Genomic DNA, 27,441 nt, shown 5'->3' with positions numbered 1-27,441 from the left:
GAAATTTGATGAAAATGGAATCTCCATGAGCTCCCGTATGAATTTTACGATTTTTCAAGTTTTAATTCTTTATCAAATATTCGATAGCCTGACCTGAAATTTCGGCAATCTGTCCGCATGCACTTTTACTCTACTGTAATTAAAAATCAGTTATTCGTAGAATATTCAGGTTCGCGAAAGCAGCAATACTTTAATTCGTTTCCTTTCAATTTTCCTTTCTCACACGACGAGAGCGTCGCTATCAAAGTTTCTCACGTGCAAGTACATCATGGACACTTATTTTCCGGCAAATTACAAAGGGTTAATTGAACATCCATTAAGTAAATATATACACGTACATACGCGGGGATCCGTACTGCATCCCTTAAACGCGAGACTCTGCAAGGGGGTAGCTCAGCCCTTCGTGAGTGGGAGAGAGAGAGAGAGAGGCAGGAAAAGGAGGGAGAGAAAGGAAAGAGGTTCGACAGGATCGTTGCTCTCGCCCGCTCTCCGCGCGAGCCCCTTAAATCTCGTTGAACCTTCGTGTAATTTATATATAAGCGTCGCGACGAATGTGAGTGCACCTCGGGGACTTTTCATAGCTCTCGGTATCGCTGTGTAAGTTTCACTGGCATGTGGCCGCATTGGGGCTGAAGTCAGGGATTACACGGTGATAAATAAATACCGCATATACGTATATAACGGCGTGTGCGTTTAAGGTGCGATACAGTTGGAGGGTTTGAACTTCGGGACACGCCCTTAGTGACATAAAAGCGTCGAGAATGGGGGAAGAATATTTACGCTTGTATGGAGAACGTTGGAAAAAGGGCTAATGCGAATTTCATGGTAATCGAAATATTCAATTACGCAAATTCCAAACACTTGTCGAATCTCCCGGCTCCCAATAATTCCGACAGGCCAAAAAATGAGAATAATTCTCTCCGCGAAAAGCATGCTCTTTTTTATATACTTTTTTTTTTATTATAAGAGGCTATATATACATAATGTATGTATATACTTATATATATCTATATATCGATGTGTACATACATTTCGTACATCTACAATGAGACCATTATGCTTGTTACGTCACGACACTAATTGCGAACAGAATCTTACACATCTGTCTATGTATTTATCCTTTCTTATGCTCTTTCTCTCTCTCGATCTCGAGTTCGTGGGAACTCGAGAAAAACGTGCTAAAATTACGAGTAACAATAATCAAGTTATACATGTAATAAATATAAATACATAGATACACACGAAGTTATCCAAAATTTAGAGGCGTATCGCTCTCTTTTTTTGACTCCTTTTGACTCTCCACTTCTTTCAAGTTTCCTCAGTGGATATATATTTGAATCCTCGATTAAATCAGCTTCTCGATTAGATATACACAGGAACTTCTAGGTTAATGTTAAAACTTGAACTTTTCGTCTACCAATATATTTTACAGTGATTTTTTTAATTGAAGAAGAGACGGAGAGTGAGAGAGGCCTTGTGATTAATTCGTTTGAAATTTAGGCCTCGTCCCAAAATGGCCGACGATTATTTTCACTACGTGAGATCTCTACGCACTATTTCTTAGATTTCTTTTATTTGTTTTTCCTTGTTTCTTTCGTTCTACTATTTACACGAGGAGGAAAATCTGCGAAATCATATGCGATGGAGAAAAAATAATGATCGTTTCAACGCAGATGCTTCCAACTGCTCTCAATTCTTGTACATGTCACAGAGCACTTTTTCCATTGGTGTGTTGCCAATTGTTCTGTGAAAATAAATAAGCTCGACCCTCGAGGCCGGCACACTTCTCAATAATGGCAGCATCAGCAACAACCGACCGAACCTTGCCGGACTCCCCGGCTGCTGAGCTCTCGCGTGTTGACCAAGCATCACCTGTGCCTGATCCTGAAGGTTTTCTATTTGACTCGAATCTTTTAGGCCTCGGGTCTCTGTAAATTTCAATGAAATCTATCAATTTTCGAATACTCGATGGTCCCGCACTTTTTCGCATTCGAATTAGCTTTCAATTGGCAATTCGTTTTTTATATTTAGTTTATCGATATTTTTTGGTTACCGGTCCAAAGTCAAACAAAATATTAAGCTAGTTTTTTCGACATTTGAAAAACGAAGCCTTTCCAAGAATCATCGAAAAACTCCATTTCCAATAGCCCCAGTAGTTTTTTGAGTTTAGAAAAATGAAGCCATACCTGGTCGAAAGAGCACGATTGCTTTCATGCAAGCGAATTCAGCGGGGTCGACCATCACGGCCTTGTATCTTTGGAGTGTGTCGTGAAGGTGTCTGACATCGGCGGCGACTTGGCTCGATTTTCCAATCCCATTGAGCATGTGGGTGCCGGAGGATGGTAGAGAATGCGGGGAAAGTGTGAGAGCCGTGAGTTCCGCTGTGCTGAAGAGCGGCGACGATTCCAATGGGAGACACCATTGGACGGCGTTTAACAGGAACAACTCTGACCAGGCTTCCTCCAGGAGTATGACTTGATCGCGGAAGGGGAGACTCGCGAAGGAAGGCAGATTTTTGGCCCATTTAACCGCCATGAAGAGGAGCCGCGCGCTCGTTTCGTAAACGGTTTCTGCACCTGCTGGCGAGTACAGAGAGGGCATCACCGGTGGCAGTTGGGCACACACGTTGCGCTGTTGGGGTGTCAGGGGCTCTTCGTTCGTTACGTCTATGCTGTCTTCGGAAGCGTTACCGTCCTCGGGATCCTGCAATTGCCTGGGTGGCGTATCCTCCGACGTTGCGTTCGTCGTCGTCGAACCGATCGTCGGCAGTGGCAACGGAGTCGCGTATCTCGCCATTGCCAATGACACCGGCGGTCTGGAAAGAGAAACGTCAAAGCGGTCAATGGTCGTTCAAGCTTCGGAGGGCGGATGGAAAATCAACAATTTTTGAGCTCTGTAAGTACACCGAGAGACTTTTATGTACGAATATTTCGGATGAATAGATAGAAAAATTTTCTATGTTTTGTAGCAGCGCTGTTCTATATGTCGCCATATTCTATTAAATTTCACCAAAGTCCATTGTAATTTTCATGCCGAAAGCAGTTCTTTCAAATTTTACTATGTATACGACAGCCAAAATTTAGGTCTTTGACTATTTTACATCGAACGATGCATCGATATCCGAATGTCACTCGTGTCTTTGGTGAAATGTTAAAAATTGGTCAACTGGACTGGACCAATCGGTGAAATGTCGAAAATTTTTGTATCGTCGAGTCGCACCGTCCGAAAACAAGTAATTTTTCTTTTCGACAAAGATTCACTTGACAAAGTCCGCTTCAGAACGAAGCGATTGCTTGAAATTTCACTATGTGCCACTAGTCAATTTTCATGTTTATACTCGCAACGCCTCATAAAAGGAAAATACGAAACTATGCAATTTTTCGCATAAGAAACGATTGCTATGGTATCTCCTAAATTTTCATCAAATCATTTAATAATTTACTATATGTTTTTAATAAAAATTCGCTCGGTGTTCATTTTTTAATATAGTAGCGTTATTTACTATGGACTGTGATAATGGTTCCCCAAACTTTTGCATTGTTTGACACACTCTGTAGCGATTATTATTATAATATCGATATGGTCTGACGTTACTATAAAAACATAGTAATTTTTGCTATAAAAGTCTCTCCGTGTACAGTATTATTGTTAAAGTATTCCTTTCGCATGAGCGTATTTTTTGATGGCGCAGATTGGGGCACTCGAAATTTGGACTGATTCCCAACCTCGCTGAGCTGCTTCTGCCATTTTTCCAACTTCTATCGTAAATATTTCTTTCAAGCATTCGGCAACCCTTTATTTTTATCGTCGCTATGGGTTCCTTACATTTTTTTCTATCCGAATAGAAATTTGATGAGATTGGAAATTCCATAAGCTCCTGTATGAATTTTAAGATTTTTCACGTTTTAATTCTTTATTAAATGTTCGACAACCTGACCTGAAATCTCGCCGATCTATTCGCATTCACTTTTACCCTAGTGTAATTTAGAATCAGTTGTTTGTAGAATATTCGGGTTCGTGAAAGACATAGCTTAAAGACGTATTGGGGATCTTCGGAGAATGAAATGGTGCGTGATGGAAATCCTGTAAAACAAATCTGTCAGCTTCCGAACACGTGAGCATTTTTTCAGAAGGTTTTTCCCCGTTTATCGATTCATACAAGTGCTGGATTCTTGAAAGTACGCTAGTTGAGAAATCAACATCACTGATTTCTTTGTTTCGTTCAACAATTTATTGTGTAGATTATTCGTCATACGAGTTCAATTTATTTTCAAACATCACTGAAAGTTTGTCACGCTAAATAGTCAAGTACGAGATTTCAAATGACGAGCATTTTGGCAATAAATTTTGGCTGCTGTAGAAGGAAGAAGCGATGCTCGAATATCGACTTGGTCGCAGCCGAATGCTTCTGAAGGTAAAACTTTCAGTGGTGCAGATAACTTCAGTTCTACTCTCGAGCCCTAAGATCAAACATGTTTTTGTTTGGAAAGCTCTTTTTCCGGAGGCATCGATTCTCCCCACCGTTCGCGTCATCAACCTCGCGCAATGTCGCGTCATCTCGATTCACGTCGCGACCATCGCGAAAAGTAGAAACTGTTTTTAATTCTTTCCTCTCACTAGCTCCTGTTGTTTAATAGTAATTCTGTGACCGGGCGATCGGATTCGATCGGACGACGGAATCCTGTGACTCAAGCAAACCCGAGTGTTGAAACGGCGAAGCAGTTTGGCACAAAATTGAGGTTGTGTACCGCAAATGACGTTTGACCCGAGATCGTCTCGCGAGTGATCGCATGAATTCCGTCACAACTATCGACAGAACCGTTGGGGCTCCGGAGCCTTTGGATAGTTGAAGAGTTTGCGAAAGCTCTGAGAAATGGCTTCGCCGTACGTCAAACGACGGGAGCGTCGTCGTAAAATTGGGGATTCGCGTAATCGAATTTCAACACCAACAGCGAGCTCGAAAGCATCCATCAGAGTGTCCGTACCAACGGGGCAGAATTTCGCCGCGTGTTACATGGAGCTGTGCAAGCAGCAGAGGGTTCGTCCTCTGCCGGTAATATGCGTTACGTTGCCACAGTGCCTTGACTTCACAACGGATCGCGTCAAGATGGACGATTGGGGGCCGATTTTGAACTCGTTGACGTTGGACCGGAGTTTGCGTTCGATAAGCGTGCGGAGTCGTTATCAGTGTCGGAAACCCTTGGAGGAAATCAATTCCGAGGATAAAGTTCGTACAATGGGAAAAGCTCCGGTCGTGTTGTCGCGCTACCTCTTGGAATGGTTGTCCCACAGTGTGGCGCAGTGCGTGAGGAATTCGACGGCGCTGACGTGCCTCGAGCTCGAAGGAATTCCATTGCCAGCGGATTGTTTAGCGACTCTCTGCGTCGGTCTGGCCGGCACGGAAAGCCTCCAACATTTGTCCCTGCAACGTTGCTACATCGGTGACAACAGTTGCGAGCTCGTTTGTCGCACCGTCGCTGACGTTCAGAGCATAAGAACGTTGAATCTGAGTCAGTGCGACCTGAGCGGTAGCTGCGGAGCTGCCCTGGCGGCCGCGCTCTCGAGGCAAAAGCTGTCGCTCTATCACGAAACCTGGCAACAATCGCTGCGGTACCGCGAGCCCAATTTGGAGGCGATGCCGGGCCTCCGGAGACTCACTTTGAACGGTAATCCGCGCCTGGGCGACCCGGCGGTGTCCGACCTCGTCGAAGCGATACGCGACAGCCTTTGGCTGAAAGCCGTCGATCTGCAGCACTGCGGTCTGACGAATCGCGCGGGCCGTCAGATCATCGAGTTGCTCGACAGCAACAAGACACTCGCCGTCATCGACGTCCGCATGAATTCCAACCTCGAGGACCATTTGACGGAAGAAATATTCCGCAAACTGGAGAAGAACAATGCCGAGAACGGCAGATCGGATTACAGATGGTTGAGTTTGCCTCAGAGGGACAACGGAAACGTGGTTTCCGCGGATGCGAAACGCCGGAGTCGCTTCGACGAGGTGAACCACGATGGGACGTTGACCAGGCCGAAGAGCGCCTTCGTTCCTAAGACTCGTCGGCCCTTTCTGTCGGCGAGCGTCGGAAGAAATCTCTCGGTCAACGCGAACGTCGTCAATCGTCGATCCCGAGCTGATGCTGCGCCGCGCCCTCCGGTCCTCGGCAAAGCGCCCGTTCGCCCGGAGAAACGAGCCGATGGCGCGAGAGCCAAGCGGGTCGAGGAGCCGGCTTCGGGGAGTAAAGAGAAGTTGTCGCTCCACGTTGACCTCACCGCCCAAATGCAGGTCGACGAACCGGTCCCGAGTCCCGAGAAACCCGAGGACGAAGATGCTCTCACGCCCAGCTCGGAGATGATCGTCGAGAGTGAAAAATGCCCGAGTCGCGAGAGCAACAGCGTCGAAGAGTTGAACAGAGTGCTCCAGCAGCTGTCGCAAGCTAGGATGGAGCACGACAGACTGGTGGACGAGACCAGACGAACGGAGAGCTTACTAGCCGAGGAAAGGTCCCGACGGGAGAGCGCCGAAACCAAACTCGAGTTGATGAAACGCGATCTCGCCGAGCTGGAGGGTACTTTGAGGGAAACGGAGTCCGAGACCCGAGGATTCCTCTTAATCAGCCAGCGCTCCCTTGACGACATGGCCGACTCTTTCGACAGAGTTCTCAAGATGCTGGACCACGTGGCAAAGAATTCAAGAATAAGGGTGAGATATCTCGACGGGGAAGAGGAAGACGAGGAGGAGGAGGAGGAGGAGGAAGAGGAGGAAGAACGAGAGGACGTAATGCATGCGAGGCAAGATTTCTCGAGAGCGAAAGCGGAGATCAGAAGACGAGTGGCGCGCCTGATAAGGAAGACCAAGTCGGAGAGCCACCGCGGAGGTTTGCTGAGGGTAGAATGCGACGAGACGAGCGTGATACACGCTTCGACGGAGGCTGCTAACACGGGCACGAAAAAACTCGCGAAATCGGAAGGGGACATGAGAAGCTCGCTGCCACCGATCGTCCAACCGATACTCCTGGAGAAAAACATCGGCGACAGTGTGGACGTGGTGCCGGCATTGACGCGCCATGCGCATCACGGAGCTCGTACGGAGTGCCACGAAATGGTGGATTGCAACAAAATGGCTTCGCCGTGCGCCCGCGCCCGGGCGCTTTTCGCCCAGCTCGTAAACGGCGAATCGCTTATTCACCTCGGCCCTCACGGTAGTTAAGTCGAGAATCGTTGAGGCTCCCACCAGAATGAGAGACATTTCGAAACGCGAGCTTACACGCTTTCGCAATCGTGTCTGCGTCCGATCATCGGGATTCGAGAGTTTTTCAGCTCCAACGCCCTGCAATCGAACCCAAAAGGCGGCGCCCCCTCAAGACGAGTATTGTTTTCACTCGAAACTCAGCTCAGGTCAAATGGTGCCTGCACGCGGATGTTACGCTCGTCAAGAATCAATCGAATCCATCCTCGGAGCGCTGGGCTACACACACACTTTCCCGTTAAATCTTATTATACGATATTTACACAAACTTTGCGGTGTCCGAGTTTTCGTAGCTGAATTATTTGATATCCTAAAAATAAAAGGTATTCCGCCATCCCGGGAAATTTTATCCTATCGCCGGAGATGCATTTTCATTGCCTCACCATAAATAATCGCTCGTATACGAACGTATTTGAAAGTCCACTCGTCCACTCTGCTAAGCATCGTACCTGCGTGGTTTTTGTTAGGCTCACCGCATTCCCATATATCGATTATCAGCTTACTCACGGCTCAAATAATTTCCTTAACGATGCGGGAAGCCTACGGTCAACGCCAACAGCTACCTCGGTCCCAAAGCCCCATTACGGAACCAAGTTTAGCGCGGGGTCGAGGGGTTTAATTCACGGCAAGTCGGTCAAAGGTAATTTTTCATGATAGATCACGCTCGGTGTGGCGCAAAGCCTGTGGGAAAGTCGCCTTCGTCGGTCATCTCGCGATATCTTCGTTGCCGTTTTCGAAGCACCGATCAACGGCCCGTTGAAGATAACGCTAACCAGCGAGATCAAACGTGGTAACGTGGCGTCCTTTCTGCTGTGCTCTGCCACAACCTCTTTTGTCTCTTCATCATAACAACACGTACGTCCCACGTACGTTTACGCTCTCACCGTGCCCAGCCGTTTTTTTATATACTTTACGAATAGCCCGTCCCTCTCCCTCCATTCTCTCGCTCTTCTTCCTCCTCAAAGGCACATCTCCAATAATTATTTATTTTCTTTTTCAATGCCTCGCTCGCAGAAACAACGCACATTCGCCCTCTTAATAATACGGAAAAACTTTATAGACCGCGGCGCAGTGTGAGCTTCGATTTCACCATGAAATTCACACTGGAAATTGACGTTTTGTTAAAACACGAAACACCGGAACGGATGCGGAAAGTCTTTAAGCTACGTCACAACCTCCGCGCTAAATTTCGCAGAGCACTTTGAATATGAATTAACAAGTACACGTGGAAGAGTCTGAATTCTGTATAAACTAGTTCAATTACAATTCTTCAACGAGAAAATGCTCAACGTGATATTTTTACTCCCCGCGCGCGGTGATTAAATGAGAATTGAGATTTTAAGAATGATTCGGCTCACCCAAAAACCCCGACAGCAACGGCCGCTTCTCGCAGAGCTCTCTCCTGGTCCATTTCTACCAACGATTCGGGTCTTATCGTCGCTGTGTTTCTCGGCTGTCGCTCGTTCTGTACAGCTGAAAAAACAACGAAAAGTCATTGCGAAATCATTAGAAATTTGTTGGGAGTCGACGATTGTCAAGTGCGGATCAATCCGCCTCCGAATTATTATTATGTATTCGTAGCATGATATTCATGTGAATGAAATAATGCACGCGCGAATGAACCCAGCTGTATTCATAATTCGAACCCGCCTCACTCGTCTGTTTTCGTATAAAGCAATCATGTCGGATGATGCCCACAGGACTGCTCTTGACAGGAAAACTATAACCGACTTCGGTCTCTCATCGCCCAGAAAAATTGCATACAATGCCGAATGGACACATCCCCGTGTCTCTACCAATCTCCTTACGCGTATATATTCCCTGGGATTACGTAACTTCCAGCTTTCGCAGGGACTGAAATATACGGTTATACCGCGTTGTCGTACGCCGACTTTGTTTGTCTATTTTTTCGTACGATAATGGACGGTGAGAAACTCTCGGGTACGTTTTTATTCGAAATGCCCATAACACGAGTATTTCGTAACTGTTTTTCCCGATTCCTGTAAAGTATGCGGGTTAGGGTGATGCAATGAAAATTGATATTTTTTTGTCTCGGAGCTCCGACGGAAATCGTTAGCACAGGAAAAATAGGAATTTTACCAGAATTTCAGATTAAGAAATTTTCTAGATAGTGCTCAAGCCACTTTTCAATATTTTCCTCTTTTTAATAAAAAATCGCGAAGCAAACACTTTTTTACTCTCATAGCAGAAAGCGTCAGTGTTCCATGTAATCACGAATTTTATTAAATTTTGTCGTCACTCTCGAGAAAATTTGAAGGCTCTCGCGTAATTTATTTCTATTTTATTTCTGTATATTTAGCTGTAGAATATGAAATTAAAAAAAGTGTGGCTGTAAATAGCAATTTTTGTCGTCCTTCCGAAATAAGAAGTGAAAAACATAGTTGTTCAAAATTACATGTTACTATAATAAATATTTTTGTTTTTTATAAATATTTTTATTTATTTATATTTTTATACAGGAAAACTTGCTAGGGGATCGTACAAAAATGACAATATGCCAAATAAAATTATGTTTTGCCGAATTCGAATTCTTTATTTCAAAGTCTGATATTTCACCATAAAAGACGTTGAAATTTGGGAATTTTCTAGTTTCCTCGTGCTTTATAAAAATTAGTAAAATATTTTGAGCGAATTCGGTTAGAAAAAAATGGAGACTAATCGATGTAAAATGCCAAATATTTTTCATCAAATTTCCAAAATCGGTTTCGTAATTTTTGCGGATATAAAAAAAAAAAATAAATTAACAAGATCGAAATAGGTTTGTTGCGTACAAAGTTGCCATCTCGTACAAACTCAAATAGTTTGATTGTAAAGAAACAGCTTGGAGCTAAACATTTTTGTGATTTTGCGTTCATTAGCCTACATTTATTTTCCATCAGAATTCAGTCAAAATATTTTACTAATTTTTATAAACAAATGGGAAAACTATAAAATTACCAAATTACAACGTCTTCTGCGCTGAAATACCAGACTTTGAAATAGAGAATTTGAATTCTACAAAATTTTGAAAAATTGTTTTTGCAAAATACTTTCACCCCTTCTTTTGTATAAGAACGACAAGAATAGTTATTTATAGCTACATTTTTTTTTAACTCATAATTCATAGCTAAATATACAGAAAAAAAGGAATAAATTATGCGTGGTGGCCTTTAAATTTTTTTGAGAAGGACGACATTTTATTAGATTCAATGAAGGACTAACACTTTCTGCTATGAGAGCAAAAAAAAACAATTTTTGGTTCGCGATTTTTGATAAAAAAACAGGAAAACATTAAAAAGTGACTTGAGCATTACCTAAGAATTTTTTTTTAAATCTGAAATTGAGGAAAAGTTACTTTTTTTTTTATATACTAACGGTTTCCGTTGTAGCTCCGAGATAAAATCAATATCTTTTTTTTGCATTATGCTAATGCGGATGCTGGGACAGCAATTGACAAAGTCGAAAATAGAAATGGGCGAAGATTGTGATAAGAGGAACGGAATGTTTTGTCCAAAGGATCATTTTCTAATAAATCATTCATTTTTCCATTGGATTTTTAGTTGGATTTTTTGACTTTAGTGCGAAAATAACCGATCGGAACTCTCGTTCTTTCTGCTGGTAATTGCGAAAGTTGGGAAGCTCTCGTAGCTGAGTTTTTTATTGTGCACTTTGTCAGGAGGGGATTGAAAAAACCATTGTAATGAAATCAAGCGAAGATTGCTCGAGAAAGAGGTGCTCATTTCGTAATTTTCCAGACTTTTAGACGCGACGCGTCCAGGGCAAGTTGGAGTAATCTTTTTCCATGTTTATTTATTCTTTTAACATTTTAGCTCAAGAGGCCGGCGGCGAATAATTTCGTAATAATATGAAACGTGACTGTCTCGCGTTTTACCGTCGTCTGTGGCCCGCTGAGCGGCTTAATGGGAGCCTCCTTCTGCTCCACCTACAACATGCGTACAGCTCTGTGGGTGCACGACGTATAAACCATTCTCGACTTCAACCACCCTTGCCGAACTCATTTTTTTAGCCCTTTGGCTCCACGTTCTCGAGTCGGTATCTCTCCCGCTCTTTTTTTTTTTTTTTTTTTTTTATCTTTCTTTAACCCTCGTCTCTCGTGGCCAGCAAAGAGATAAACGTCGTCGTGGCACACTCTCGCTCATTTGCATGGACTCGTCGCGACGGGTGGTCTCTTCACAGTTTGGTTTGGGAGTAGAAGTGGACGAGGAGGAGTAAAATTTAACGCCGTGTGGTCACGTTAAATACACTTTTTAAGTCGTTTCGTTATATCATGAAATCTTTTTAATGGGCATTCTTCTTTCCAACCCAATCGATTTGTATTATATTAACTCATCGATGGCTTAATTGTTCTTTGATTGAATTGAGTTTTTGTTATTGTGGACAAATTTTTAGTTCGTTGATGAAGGAATAACGAAAGAGGAGGGACGAAAATTGTGCTGATTTCGTCAGAATAAATTAGCAAAGATTGTCCGCACGAAGACGACGAGTTTCGAGCATCAAGTGAAAGATTCGATTGAAAAAAAAAAAGAATAGATGCTCAGACGATTTAGCAAACCGAGCGAGTTGAATCGCGACCTTTTGCGTACCCAAGTGCGCTCTGGATACACAAACTCCCCCGAATTCTGCATACATTTGTTTCCTCCAATTAACCCTTCGGGAGTCTTTCGTGGCACGCGACCGTCGCTAACGACCGGGCGCCCTGTGTTTATGGACCAGGAGACACGATACGCTCTCTTGCGGATTGTTTCCCGCCACGAAAAAAACCCTAAGGATCGAAACAAGTTCCGAGATGCTTTTCGCTAAAGGTTTTTTAATGCCCCTGTGTCTCTCAGTTGATTAAAATGCGTGCGTGTAATAGGCGAATTATACGTACACGTGTACACACGCCGGACCACGTGCGTCGGTGGAATGACATATGTGGGCAGAAAAACATTTTTCTCGGTGTCTATAATTTCGCACCGACGATCCGCATTTTTACGTACTTTTGTATAAAAAAAACCCCTTGAATATAGAATTTGTAATTGTTCCGCACAAAAGTCTCTTTCGCACAAGTAAAAGAAGGCTTTTTACGATCGTTTTTCACGAAGCCTCGAAAATTGCTGCATCCGAAAACCTAATTAATCAATCAACGAGAAAAGCGAGTAGAGCAAATTTTCGGCAGAATTTGCGGCTCTACTCAATAACAACGCTGCTCCGAACAGCCCAACTCTCAAATTTGCTGAATCAATACAATCCAATGTCTCCTCTTTCGTCAATAAAAATCTGTGTTATCCTCCCAGAGATGTCAAAGAGCAGAAACGCTATTCATGCACAAAATAGAAATCTTTAGATTGGACATTTTATCGAGTAGATTTATAAGAGCCGGTGATGATTTCAGAACATATCTCGTCATGAGTAGAGATATCGAAGATCACGAATTATACACGCGAGTGGACGTATAGAGTTGTTACGAATTTCGGAGTTAAGATTTCAGGAGCAGAGTTGTTTTCGAGTAGAGGCGTAAAGAGGACGATTGTTATTCTGCAAAAATTTTCAAAAACGCGCGTAAATGTTCTCCGGAACAAGTTATGCTCGCAAAATTCAGTGCTCGAGTATTTCCGTTTGAAATAACTTTTGTTACGACTGTGCGAAGGGAACGAAGACCTCGTTCGTATTAGTGCGGTAGGTTCTAAAACCGAGGATCGTTCACCCTCGATTTGAAAGCGTATGCATATTCGTGTAAAAGTGCTCGGTGGATGACGATTCGCGCGGAGCTGGCACGGCCCTATTGTTCATTCGCTGCTTAATGGTTTCCTGGTTATTATAACGTAGATAGGAACGTGTGTATACGCGCAGAGGAATATTCGTGTCGTGCCTAGAGGCGTTTTGGAGAAGTTTATGCGGATCGTTACGGCGGGTTAATGGTCGGAGAACGTTACCGCGAGAGACACGTTCTCCTGTACAGAAATAAGCCGACGAGCCCGTGGTCATTGAAGCAACGAACTCAATTGCTCGATGCGCCTCAGCACATAGACAATCGTTAAAGTTGCTTATCTAGCGATCCCCGGATGGATTTATCGGCCTCCGGATATCGGCAATTCCAATCCTCATGATAAATCCGCTCCCATCTGGGTTATAAGAATATTCCAAATAAAACAATTCCTCGCTCGCGCGCGTTGGAAAGTTGGAAAATGATCGCTAATAAATTTGGATCTCTGCGGTGGTGCCCGTGACGATCGCGCACCAAGTGCTTCAATATATAAATCCGACGATCGTACTCTCAGTTTTCGTAATTTCGTATTTCTTTGTGTCTTCGTCTCGAGAAGAAAAAGGGGAAGAAATCCGATCCAATCTTATATACGACATCAAGTTCGGCAATAAGAAAGTTCGACTCTTTTCCTCTCGCCGTAAATGTGTAGTAGCTTTTGTACAATGCTGGTGGGGCTGGAAGAGGCCGCTCGGGGAGGGGGGATCGGCACAAGGAAGAGAAAGAGATGCGGGAAGGAAAGACGCTGGGATATTTCGCGCAGTTCCCCAGGTGCAGGCGCTCTCCGGGAGGCCGCGAAAGTATTAAGACTCGAATCGCAAAGAGAAGAAACGAGGATGGGGAGACACAACCCCTGTCCTTGGTCGTTACTTCAGCGATCTACTTCTCGTTTCTTTCATATATACACATATACACGGGCACGTATTTTTATATATGTCGCGTCATTTTCTCTAGCGGCTGATACCTTTTACCCAGTTATTTATGTCGCGAAAGATCTTTCTTTTACTCGCTATACGCGCAGCGTCTTTTCCCCGCGCGCCCTCGCAGAAATCCAGTCCAATTTCTCGATCTGAGAGAAATCCCAATTGATTTCTACGTGCGTTCCTATTTTTATATAGCTCTCCGACGGTATCCCGAAACATTATTTCTTCGATTTTTATGCGTATACACGTTTGGCTATTGATCGCCTTGTCAAAACTCACCGTCTTTGTTCATGCCCATCTGCATACATTTCTTTAGTCTGCAAGCTTGGCATTGGTTCCTGTGGGCTTTGTCGACCACGCAGCGTCCGGTACCGGCTTGGCATCTGAATCCGAACGAGAGAAAAAAACAAATAATTAGTGAAACTCGATGCTCGAAGAGCCTCTTTGGCCGCGTCTTCGTCTAATTTTCTCAATTTTCATCTATTCACTCTGCAACTCCGAGGCAATCTATCCGGAGTGGCATCGCGAGTAGCATTGATGTCTCCTCAAGTTGGACCAGCTACGAGAGTGTGCTCACCGAAGAGAGCAACAACGACTCTGTCGTGTTGGAACGATTTCAACAAACGTCAGTTACAAGTGAAAAGAGGCGAGTACCGGGGCGCCCGCGCCCGCGGGAGGACGGCGGAATGAAAAGGGTCGAGGCGCGAGAACGAGTTTGAATTCTCGGGGTTTTAGCAGTCAATGCGTCTCTATCTTGTCCTCGGGCAGTTCTGGCTTTGTGGGAAGAACATTCGTGACCAATACACGTCAGAACACAAGTATTTACGGAGAGCTCGACAGCCGAAGGACAAAAGGGCGTCTCGTTCTCGAGGAAGCTTATGAAACGCGATAATTCCCGGCGTTTTATCTATCTGCAAAGCTGAATATACGCTCGCGCAGATTCCCGTGTCGTTGTGTGCACGCGAGTTCGTCAATGCGGTGGCTGAGGGGCGAGCGAGCGAGGGCGCGAGCGGTGCGTGCCGTCATGGCCCCGGCAGGGGTCGGACAAATTGATTTGCGTTCACACCCCAGCGAAGCCACCCGCGGCCACCAGAAGCGGCACTGCCAGCCGAGACCCCTCTTCTCGACTCTCGCCCCCTCGTCCTCTTGCTCCTCTCTCTCTCGCTCTTGGTCGTTCGCTCGCTTTGAGCATCCGCTGCAGCATTCACCCTTCAGAACCACATCATACATTTATTTACCTATCTCGCATCGAATTTCCCGTCGATTTATAGATATGTGTATGCGTGTGCATAACGGAAGCTCGCCATACAAAAAGGCATTGTTTGCTTTATCGAGTTAGGTATTTTATAACCTAAAACATGTGGCGCTCTTTATTGTGGGTCATTGGATCTATCGATGGTGGCATTAACGCGGGAATTACGATGATGTAATGTATTGTTATTTCTGTTATTTCGTTCGGCTCGCCAAGTCGGGGATGAATATCGAAAGAGCCGAGCTCCGTCAATCTCGTTACGTATCTCAATAAAATCGTCTTCGATCGCTACTTTCTCACCAGCTCATTATCGGCGCTGTTATACGATTGCGATCTATTCGAGGACCGGACCCGTTGTGGGGTCTCGTGATTACGTACCGGAAGCTTTCAGCGATAATTATGTAATCCGTTACCGCGAAAACGAACGCTCGTCGGAGCAGTTATCCTGCGGAAGATTTTGCGCGGAAGAAATTCGTACACAAGTATTTGTGTAAATATTTTGGAAATATTGTGGTTTTACTCGATTAGAGATAAAAAAAAGATCGATCTTCGAGCGGGGTGATCCAGAGCAGGGAGAGGCCACAGAATTTTGAATCCACGAGGGAGCGATCGCGAGCGAGCGAGAGAGAAAGATTGACTGAACGAGAGATATGCGACTCTAGTAATCCAGGCAGGATTTTGTGCTGGGCGACGCATCTGTCGCAGCCTCGAAATAGCGGCTCGATCGTATACACACGAAGAAACAAAACTCTGTATTGAGAGGCTCGGCGATCGTGGCCCAAGCTTTTTGTATAACCCCTCGTCGATCTCATTCGTCAAGTCGGCGAGCGCCAAAACTCACCCTACCGGTATAATTGGTTATCTGTGCGGGGAGGCTCTTCTGTCTTTGCCGCTTTATAGGGCCATCTGACAAAAATTTACGTACGATATTTTTTAAGGATGCGAAGACTCCGTTTGGCTTTTTTTAATCAAAGCGAGGAAAGATCGATGACCAATCGATTGGGTACAAAGAAACGTCAGATTCTAGGACTTTATTCGCATTTCAAATGGTCCAGAGTGGAGGGCACGACGAAAAAGAATCCCATGAGATTTTTATAAAATAGAAAACCTTGCAGAAGCTCAAAAATCGATTTGAAGATTAATTGAGAACGAAGTGAGTCAGTAGAAGAGCGGAGCTTTGCAGCTGATTCGAAGAGACATTTATTTATCAAATCCGCCGGCGAATCCCCTTCGGGTTGGCCCGAGGTCAATATTCACTTCGCGTGAATCGTCTGATCCGGGAGCTGTCGCGATCCGGAGGAACCGAACGATCCTGCGTACACTCATCCCCATTTACACGTGTTCAAAGGTTGTTGCGCGTATCAAACAATACGAAACAGAGTCTGGTGGACGATCGTCTCGTCGCTCAATCTCGCTCCGCAACTATCTTTAGTCCGTGAGCAAGCGACGGGCCGGCTGATTTTGGGGTTGAGAGACATTCGATGGAGATGAATCGTCGCTCCCGAGGGATCGTTGTAGTTCCTCAAACGAGAGACGGGATGGCTCTTGTATATGGAACAGGATTTGTTGTCCTACGCCGGATCCAGCAGCAGCCCGGAAAACCTTTTTTATTCCTCACTCTTTTTTCTCTTTCCTTCTTTCCAGTTTTTCTCGCTCTCGCTACCAGCACTCAAATGTTAGCGATATGCAATCGATTATTATTTTTGCACTCGAGGGCATAAAATTTCGACAATTATCTTGCAGTCAAGGATCCTCGCTGACAATTAACATTTTGTCAAATTATTTTTTAACAAAACACTATTATTCATCATAATTTAACCAAATTTATTGCTTCTATAAGAGAAAATTTTACTAAAATATTTCATTCGGCAGAATAACAACCATTTTTACGACTCTACTCGAAAACAGCTCTGCTCCTAAAATCTCAACTCCGAAATTCATAACAAACTCTACGTCCACTCGTGTATAATCCATGATCTTCGATGTCTCTACTAATGACGAGATATGTTCTAAAATCATCACGAGTGGAGATATCGGGGATTAAATATCACACCGGAATAGATATGTTAAGGAGAAGAGTAGACGTTCTCTGCGTAGATCCGCAGTTATTAAGGAGCGGAGTCGTTATCGAGAATGGCTACCGATAGAGTTGTGAACTAGGAGCTATTTATAACTATACTCATCGCAGCTCTACTCGATAACAACTCCGCTCTTTAAACGTGTATTTGGAGGAGAACTGTTGTTGAATCGATTTACTGAGAGTAGAATCGTTGACTTGCTGCAACTTGACTCGACTCTTAGAAATTTACTCGCTAATATTTTCACTCTAAAGATTTTTATTTTATGCATGAATAATGTTTCTGATCTTTAACATGTCTGGGCGGATAACACGGATTATTAGTGACAAAAGAGGAGACATTGGATTGTATTGATTTAGCAAATTTGAGAGTTGGGCTGTTTGGAGCAGCGTTGTTTTTGAGTAGAGCCGTGAAGGGAATGGTTGTTTTTCCGTTATTTGATTTATCTACATGCCCAGTGAAGAAGTATGCGGGACACAAATTTAAAAACTGTGTTATGCGAGAAAGACTTTATCATGCATTTTATAATTCTATTTTTCTAATGAAATAATCTCTCAACGCGTGTGACAGTGCACAGTGAACATTTCGTTGCAAGTGTGCTACGTCTTAGACACTTAGAAATCGCCATTTCTCATTCCATGAAATCAAAACCTCTGACTACGCTCGATTAAAGGGGTTTTTCGAGTCTCGTCATAAAAGTAAAGCGTAGTTTTCGATTGTTGTTCATCGACAAGTTTTTATTTGATTTTTTTCAATTTATTTTCTGAGCTTTCGTCTATACGGTCCACCATATTTGAGATCAAGGTCCCCGATCATCCCAAAAAAAATTTCAGAGACATTAACCCCGAGGAAGGCAGAAGGGTGTTTGCCGCACGAATTATACAGGCACTTGGTATTGTTGGCGAGTATTAAGGATGAGTCCACTCGATCCGGGCCACATGGCGCCAAGCGATACTAACATAAAGCATCCCCAAATCCCTCTTGGTTACCCATCTCCACATTCAAATCATTTTTCTCCCATGAAGCCTCCGCTAAACTATATGTACATATAACTTTCAACGCTTCCCTATTAGGCACACCCAAATGGACATCACTTGTGCACGATACTTTTGCTTCGTAATACGTAGGATCGACAGATTTGATGTCTGTGTGTCGGGAGGATCGAGTGCTTGTCCCAGCGGGTACTTCGTGACCTCTTGTCTATCGTGCAAACATTTGTTCAATTTATCTTCACCGAAACTTGTATCAGATTGTTCCTCATGGACGTTCAAGCTCCTCGGATAATACTCACTGCTATATTCTCTTCTCATTCATTCGACAGCCATTTTTTCATTCAACCGAATCGTTGAGTCCAGTCAGTCAAAATTTTAAGGAGGGTCGCTACACTCGTCAAAATGATAAGAAATTGATGAAATTTGGTGATAATGTTCTTCAACATCAAGTGCGAAGACACCATTTTTTTCAAAATTTTCGAGTAATTACGCATTAAAGCAGATTTCTTATGCCCGGAATGTATGCCTATGTATATGGAAACGCTATGCTTATAAACTTGAACTTTAGTGATCAATTACTCGATAACTTTACAGAAGAAAAATCTTCAAAAAATTGTATTGTCAAATTTGGCCCTAAAGAATATGTTCACCAAATTTTATTAAATTCTTATAATTTTGAATTTTTTTATGTATTTAACATGGTTTAGCATGGCAACATTGTATCGTCGGTAGCCACCCTCCTTAAGGCAGAGCTCGCAAAAAACTTGACAAGTTTCCAAAGTCATTCGAATAATACGTTTTTTTTCATCATACCTGTAAATGAGCTTTCTTCGGACGCTTCTCTTGAAAAAACCACTGCATCCGTTGCAGGCGAGAATCCCATAGTGTTTTCCAGAACTCGTGTCCCCGCAAACGACGCAGATGAGTCCCAGGCTCCTCGGGGGTTTGCTTCCATGCTGAGGCTGTTGTTGCTGCTGATGGTGATGTTGTTGCTGTTGCTGCTGCTGTTGTTGTTGATGATGATGCTGTTGTTGAACAGACTGACCCAGTAAATGAGAATGGCCGTTGCCCAACGCTGTCAAATACGGTGACCGAGCGAGGGGAAAGTCGGTAGGCATTCCACGACACAATGGCACAGGACATTCCTGAACTGATCGCGAAGCGTAAGGATCGTGCTGACTCGACGCTGATCCCGTTGCACCCAAAGGACTGTATCGTTCGGGCAATCCGGGCGATATCACGCTCGATTCTCCTGAATCTGGAATAAGATTTCGTTTCCATCATTTACCTTTAATTATGATATACAAAGTCAATTAATCAGGAGTGTTTATGAGGGGTGGGGATGAAATGTTGGAATGACTAAAATTTCGAAGAGCTAAAATTTCGAGTTTATAAACCTCGAATGATAATATGGAGACAGATAGATTCGACTAGAGCTTTGAATGCCGAAAATAAATAAAGCAGAAACTGAAAGGTTCGAAGCACGTTTACATCGAAAATAGAATGTAACAATCGACCATAGGACGGTGACTAAAATATCGATTTTTCGAAAATTCGACTATCACTCTTTCGATTCATAAATTACTGCAGTAAGTGATACTGTGAAAATTCACAATTTTGAAAATATAATAACGAAAAGACCAAATATAACTGAGGTTGAAATACTGAAACACCAAAAAGTCGAACGGTCAAAATAGCGAAACGTTAGAAAGTCGATCGATCGAAATAAAGAAATGCAGCGGAGCTCCAAATACACGCGTCTCACTCACTCACTCACTCAGACCGGTGATCTCCAATTTGAAACATCGCCATTTTGACTTTTGCCTTTTCGAGCTATCGCTGTTCTGCATATCCAAGTTTTATAGGCTCGAAAAATTTACTTTCGATTATTTGCTACTCTGTATTCTAGTCTGTCTGTAAAACAATTACTCTCCAGTTTGAATTCGAAAATATGAACTTTTGACATTCGGATGGTCTGTTAAAATTGCATTCGAAATGAAAACTATTGAAATATATATTTGCAGGTAAACATGAATTGAGAGAAGGAATTTTTGATTATACACGCAATCTGCTGAATAGACGATCGGGAATAAGAATTTCGAATTACTTATTTATCTCCAAACTGATGTCACAAATTTTAAAATTTCGAAATATCGACCGTTCTACAATTCAGTTATTCGACATATTGAACCCCACCCTTTATGAGCTCTTGACGCGCACGAATTATTTTTCATTTTCTCAGTTTTTACTGAAGATCGTAACAGGACGGCCTTACCCCCTGGTACGATTTCTGGTTTCACAGAAGTTCATCCGAGGACTACGGATCTTCTCCTCCTCACTCCTACCAAAATTGTACAAAAACAAAGAAATAATGAAGCCTATCGACCTCGATATACGAGAAGATTGCTAATCGCAGTGCGCTTTGACGAGGCTATGCCCGATCGTGTCATCACGTTAATGCAACAGTGAGCACCGGGTGCTCTCATACCGGACGAAAGTATTCGTTGTTCTTGAAGGTCCAGTAGTCCGAGCCAAGCTCCTCGGATAACAAGATGGGGAAATCGGAAGACTGCAGGCAAAATCTGTCGGGTCAGTGCACACTGACACCTCTCCTACGTGAGAAAAGAGGATCTAAAAAATCCCAAGTTGCGATATTTTAGAAATTAACCACTTCCCGAATATCGAAACGTTTGATACATATGCAAAGATCATTCAAGAATCCAATAAATATTGTACTTTCTTGGTGAAGCAACGATAACAAGAAAACTGAGTTGCGACTATTTTCTTTTGGTGGTGACGCATCGAGTAGCTACTCGTGACGGATAAATCATGGGTATTTTCCATCAGAATTAAGCTCTCGTTGAGCTCAGTTGTTGGCGTATCGATTCTTAAAAATATGATGACAAGGATGAAAACAAAATGTGCGACGAGCATCGAATATCGCTGCGCGAGTGCCATGAAACAATAAATAATGATTCGTCAATGTTTGCGTGTACGTCGCTCGCGCGTCGGTCTAAAAAAAATATACAAACATTCAACGACGATTATTATTCGGGTCTCACGCGCGTCGTGCGCCAATATCATCCGCCAGACTTTACACAAATGTTGTACTGACATGCGCATCCGAGAAATACACTGGAAAACGTTGACTATCTCGCGATCTTTTTCCTCTTCAATACGGTCGATGACAGTCGCGTGGAATTTCATTCATTTGTTTGTTTTTTTATGCAAAATCATGTTGCACGATTCGCTTCCATCGCGTATGTAATTTTGAGTTTCATTATTTTTTCAAGTATAGAGCATCAAACGAAAACTCGAATGTGCATTAATAATCAAAAGGTAAGTGAGATAAAGTTGGCAGTTCAACGGGGAATAGTAAACGGAGCGTCATAAAAGTGGCTGCTAATGATTTTTTTTTCGCATTTGACCATAATTCGACGATGAAAAATCCATTTTTTTTCTTCCTTGTTACTACAGGAATCGTGCTTAAATTGTACGAGTTTCATCAGTTTTGAGCGCCCTGGAGGAGTCTCTCTTTTCGTAAAGATATTTCAGTTTGTCCCTCAAACGGACCGAAGGGACAGATCTTTTTCTTCCCCGAGGGAGTACCGCCCACAGTTTTACCCCGCGAAACGTCACTTTTTTTCCCGCCAACCCCCGCAGACGATCTCCGGAGCTCTCGTAGAAGCTTACCGCGAAAAGACAGAGGGATTCACGAACGATTGGCCTCGGCAAACAGCATTTACATTGAGAAATGAGTTTCGAAAGAGAGCCAGCTTTAGCGGAAAGAAAGTGAAAGAATTTCGAGGAAATCATAAATTAATGCACGTGGATTTTGCTCCCATAAATATTTATGATTTTTTCTTTTCCAGACTTTGATCAGAGCTCGGAATTGAAAGGGAAATTGAAGATTTTTATTTCTCTATAAGCATGCTATAATTCGTTCCACGGGTTTTCAGTGACGCTCGCGCGTATCAAAGAAAAAAAATGAATAAAACAGTTTTACACATCAAAAGCTTTTACACATTTGTTGTTGGGATAAAATAATCGCGAAAACGTTATAGAAGATTAAAAAAAGAGTAAACCTGTTACAGCCCAAAGTTGGCACAGTCTCGACTTTTCCGAAAACCTGCTTATACGAGAATCTTATACGTGCGAGAGAGATAAAGAAAGGAAATCACGATCGAGAATGAGTCGGCGGGATGAAATGCGATTTAGAATCTATCATAGCAGCTATACATACTATTCACTGGATATATCTATAGTGCAAACGAAATCTGGGGTCGTTCAAAACGAATTACTCGGGGACCTCTGCCCGCCACTTACTTTATTAGTCACGCTTTTCGTCGAGGCGTGATTTGATGGGATTGTATTTATCGCACAACGATGAGCTTTCTCCTCGAGGGGATTTCCGGAAATTTTATCGATTTCCTAGATTTCCGAACAATGACCAGGGAAAGAGACGTCAAAGCTGGGCGCCCTTTTCGATTTTTTCAAAGGACTTTTCTTTCCGGCCCTTATCGTGCTGGTAATCGAATTGACGGCGTTATCAATTTTGCACAATACCCATTCAATGAATGTTCCGTAAAGAAAGCGTGCATCGTTCCGGGACAATGATTGTTGCATCGTGATCAATAATGTAATGAGAAAATCTCAAGGACGATTAAAATGTCTGAAGATTTTTTATTGCCCGATTAACTCGGTACATCCCGTATCGATATTGCATGCGGATCAGGGGTGAAATTTGGCTGGCGAAACGAGAGATCTACTCGGTTCACAAGCCTGACTATGATCCCATAATACCGGTCGCAGGTGGCGCCTGGAAAGCCCCGCCATCCACCAGCATTGATATGCTAATGAAATTTGACGCCCTTGCGCCCATCCGTCGCTACGTTCACTCGCTACACTATTACACCACAGTAAATATAACCTACACAGAGTACATCCGCGTATAAATCAGAACCCAAACCAACCCTCGTCCCTTCTCAGCCCTGTTCAAAGACCATGCACTCTGGAAAAAAGCTCTCAAAAACGCACTGAACGATGCTTTTCGTTCAGTATCCACAGCTTTTTTATTCTTTTTTAAACAATCGTTTGATCCGCGCTAAGAAAAAAAGTATACGATCATCGCAAAGTTTGATGTGATGCATGATTAAAGTGCAGATTACTTCTATCCGAAAACATTGCAGTTAAATGAAGAAGACTCTTCCAATAAAACCAACTTTTATTGAATCAACAATTTGTTTTTTCTAAGTTCATTAATTCTTTATCATTTTTCCAAGTCTGTTTTCATTTTTTATAATATAATTCATTGATGAGATCATCAATAATAAAAAGCATCATTCGAAGCACCAAATTGATGTTCCCACATTTCTATGTATGGATTCGGGTTAATTAGATCAGCAAACGCTGCTGCTGTGTGATTTTCCTTTCTTTACTCTTGTTCGTTTAACCTCGAGATGCACTTTGTTCCTCGTGGAACTGCGACGAGCTGTTCTCTTAGGTGGAAGAGACTCAGAGATTTGATTACTCTAATTGGGTAATCCAGTAGTCGTTCCGCGCCCCTGTTCATCGCATTTTTCTTTTCCTCACCCTCGGCCTTGGCTACTTGCGAATAAAGCAAGTACAATCCGTCGCAACTATCATTGGATCATCGTCACGATTATGTACTCGCTCCAGTGATCTTTACTTGTTCAGAACCGTCCGGAATACTCTGAATTTCATCCTTTTTTTTTTAATTTATTTTCTTTATAAAAAATCATGTTTTCGATTTTACGAAACGAAACTGCTATTGCACGAAACATTGACGTTCATTTTTTCTGCACAAATCGTCGACTTTCTATCGATTAGATGAAAAGATTTTTCAATCGTAAATTCATATTTGGAATTATCTCAAAAAGTTTGCACGGAGCCCGGAAATGTTTTACGCTGATTATATAAAACGACGAAATCTGTATTCACAGTTTTCATCGTGGCTATCGCAAATATTGATGCAACAAATATTATTGTCATTAACACGAAAATACATAGAAGCGCGTACCGTATTTGTTCACACCTTGAAAAATCTTTTTTGTATTAATAAACATTCTCATGTGATTTGGTATCGGCTTGTTTTTTGACAAAGTTGTGTACAAATATTTTTTTCCTGTATCCGGAGGCGCCGACCCTCCCGAGAACGAGTTTCATTCGATGGAGCCACGATGCGAATAAATTTTTTGCTGATTTTGTCAGAATGAAGATTCGAGCACTTGGCAAGGGTCGGAAAGGGTACATTTCGAATGTGTCTCGTCTCTCGTGAATTGTGATTCGATCTACTATCGCTACGAACGTGACCGGTTAACTAAATAACGTATAATTCAAATGCTGTTAGGGTACAGACGGATTAAATTGATGTAGCAGCGCAGAGATCTGCATACAACATCCGTGCTGACAGATCGCTATCTCGATTAAATTACGCATTTAATCGAAGAGTCGGAATGAATCAGTCAAAACACGAGGCACGTTTATTTTTTATTGTTTTCTTTTCGCCTTTCTTTTATTTCTCTTTCGGCTTTCATATGTTGAGGCAGGCATATGTCTTTTTCTTTTATGAAAGCAGATCCCAGACTTGAAAACGTATCGAAACATTTGTCAAAAAATAACGCGCGTCACGACTTTCCGGGGACATTGACGAGAACCTTTCGATTCAGTTGGGCGTCAAATTTCATCGAATGCTAAGTTTTTCATGATCGTGGACGCACCGAATCAAATCATTTTCAACTGTCACTCGAATATTCACCTTTAAAACGGGACTAAAGTTAATTAATGATTTTTCACTAATTCCCTTGCTGCCTGAATAAAATCTGCTCATCAGCACAAAAATGTTTGCCTGCTCCATTGTCTCAGTAAATTTTTTACTGTGCATCATTCACTCGCGCAAAATATACTTGTTGATTCGAATTAAACACCGAACGAGATTCTCCCTCAGACAGAAAGTGGCCGAGGGAGGGAACGTAAAATGAGAAAATATGAAAAATACGTAGTCCAGCGTCATCGAAGATTCGCAATAAGTTCGTTTCCAAAGTTGAATAAAGGTACAAACCGTGGCGAATGCTCAAAGGGCTTCCAGGGCTCCGTGGATGTTCGGAGCTCGTATCGTTTTGCGATAGTTGTCTCGGCAGTTGTGGATCATTATTGACGGTGATCGGAGCAGCTCCATTCATGATTGTTTCGTTTCGGTGCTAGACCTCAATTTTATCGATTTGAGGAAAGTTTTGTAAACGCACACACACACACTCACTTATCGAAAGCGAAAAATTGGCGATAAAGATATCACATGAATGCAACGTTCGCACTGAGGTTCGATCACCAAATGAAAACAAGAGGAAACATCAGTGAAAAACGACGGAACGATGTTGTGACACTTTGTAAGATGAAAGGAAAAAAAAGGAGGCGATCGTCGAGCGACCGTAGAGCGCTATAACACGACGAGGATTCGATGACTTTTGAGAATCGATTCGGGCAAAAAGCTGCCGACTTGGCGATTCACCCCCCGCCACCGGACTCGATCTTCCTCTCTCTCTCTCTCTCTTTCTATATATTTTGTATATATCCACATACATTCATATCTATATACCCTATAGATGTACTTGTATATAAACGTTCCCCTTCTCTCCTCGGGAGAGATAACGATCCAAGTTGGGCGACGCCGCGTTGCCGATTGTCACCTCCCGATAATTATATTCGCGGGTTACGTCTCGGATTGCGATCTCAACGGTGGGGGATGAAAAATCAAGATGGCGGATTACGGAGAGAATCACAGTTCCGAAGTCGAGCCTCTCTCTCTCCTTCCGAGTTTAATAGTTATCGGCGAATTGGCAACCTTCCGTCTTCCATCGCGGTAGTTTCGGTGTGAGAATTTTGTAGTAAGGTGGTTACCGTTGTACTCGAACGACTCGAACGATCTCTCGGTGTCGACGTCACGAGATAGAAACCGCGTGTTGTCATAGAACAGCCGCGTTATCGTGGACCCGTAAGGGGATGCATGGAGAGAAATACAGAGAGAGAGAGAGAGAGAGAGAGAGCGTGATAAGATAAAGAGGAAGAGAATGACGGGATGAAGCACAGCATCCCCCGCGAAAGAGGACGTGGATTGGTCGGTGGATACTTTTGAAGGCGGGGATCAGGAGGCAACGGGAGAAAAACAACAAAAACTCCGTAGCGAGGATTTAACCTATAGTCGCTACGTTTGACGGGGCTTGAAGAGATAGCGGTGGCGCTCTATACATATATGCGAATACACAGCAGCGAGCATAGAAATGTATTAAACGATACGAAAGCGCCTGCGCAACTCCTTTTGCCCTGGCGACTGACGGAGCAACCCTCCGTTGCTCTCGCCCTCTATATGTCGGATACCGGGGTTCAAAACTCTATCTCGTCTCATCCCCCTCGAATCTTCGACATACATAATGCTCTTTTAATGTCAAAAGGATCCTCGAAACTTGGAAGACTCGGTGGCAGTACGTCCTTTTGATTCTCAGCTCGTTATATACGGCGCGCTATTCATCCTCGTCGGACGCTTCACGACGTCCTGCCTCCGTTCACTACTTCCCTACCCCCCTGCTCAGCCTCTTCATCCCCGACGAGGATACGATTCCACCACCACCGCGCCGCCGCCACCACCACCACCACCACCACGAACCAAACCTCCCCGTACTGTCGCAGCTTCACCAACCTGCGAACCCCTCTCGCTTCCTCGCTCCGTCTCTTTTTATTCGCGTCGTTCCACCACACACCGAAAATTGTTGATCGTCCGGCTATACGTCCTCGATCGCTTGGTACCCCGGCGAACGATGTTACGCAACCCCCTACCCTCGCGACGACCCCGCGATCCTTTGGTGGAGGGGCTTACTCCAACTGGCGCTTCTCCCATCCGAGATACATTTCGACATCGTTCTGTATCTCGTGCAATTTTGTTTTCTTCCATTTATTCTAACGGGCTCGACTGTTTAATAATATTATGGGGATTTAGCATGTTCGCGGGACGGATTTAATTCACAACGACCTGCCAATCGGTACCAATGATTCTTTCGTCCGATCTCTTTAGGAATAGTTCACTCAACGACGTTTTTACGTTGCCTCATCTTCATTTCGATATATATTTACACTTCGCTCCAATTGGGCATTGATTAATTCATTTGGACGTTC

The 27,441-nt window shown here is 43.4% G+C and overlaps 1 protein-coding gene across 1 annotated transcript; it reads right to left on the bottom strand.

The window, feature by feature from the left end:
* Positions 1-942: 942 nt before the first annotated feature.
* Positions 943-26,246, bottom strand: LOC122412931 (photoreceptor-specific nuclear receptor-like). The gene is made up of 6 exons (XM_043422924.1): positions 25,337-26,246; positions 19,069-19,513; positions 14,213-14,316; positions 8,605-8,719; positions 2,187-2,815; positions 943-1,928 (listed from the first exon to the last, which is right to left on the bottom strand). The coding sequence occupies exons 1-6, from the start codon at positions 25,455-25,457 to the stop codon at positions 1,690-1,692; spliced, it is 1,653 nt and encodes a 550-aa protein (XP_043278859.1). The 5' UTR covers positions 25,458-26,246; the 3' UTR covers positions 943-1,689.
* Positions 26,247-27,441: the final 1,195 nt, after the last annotated feature.

This window comes from Venturia canescens, chromosome 7 (genome assembly GCF_019457755.1).
Source record: "Venturia canescens isolate UGA chromosome 7, ASM1945775v1, whole genome shotgun sequence".
Taxonomy (NCBI): Eukaryota; Metazoa; Arthropoda; class Insecta; order Hymenoptera; family Ichneumonidae; genus Venturia; species Venturia canescens.
Note: the sequence above shows the minus strand (reverse complement) of the source record. Positions and strands in the feature narration are given on the sequence as shown.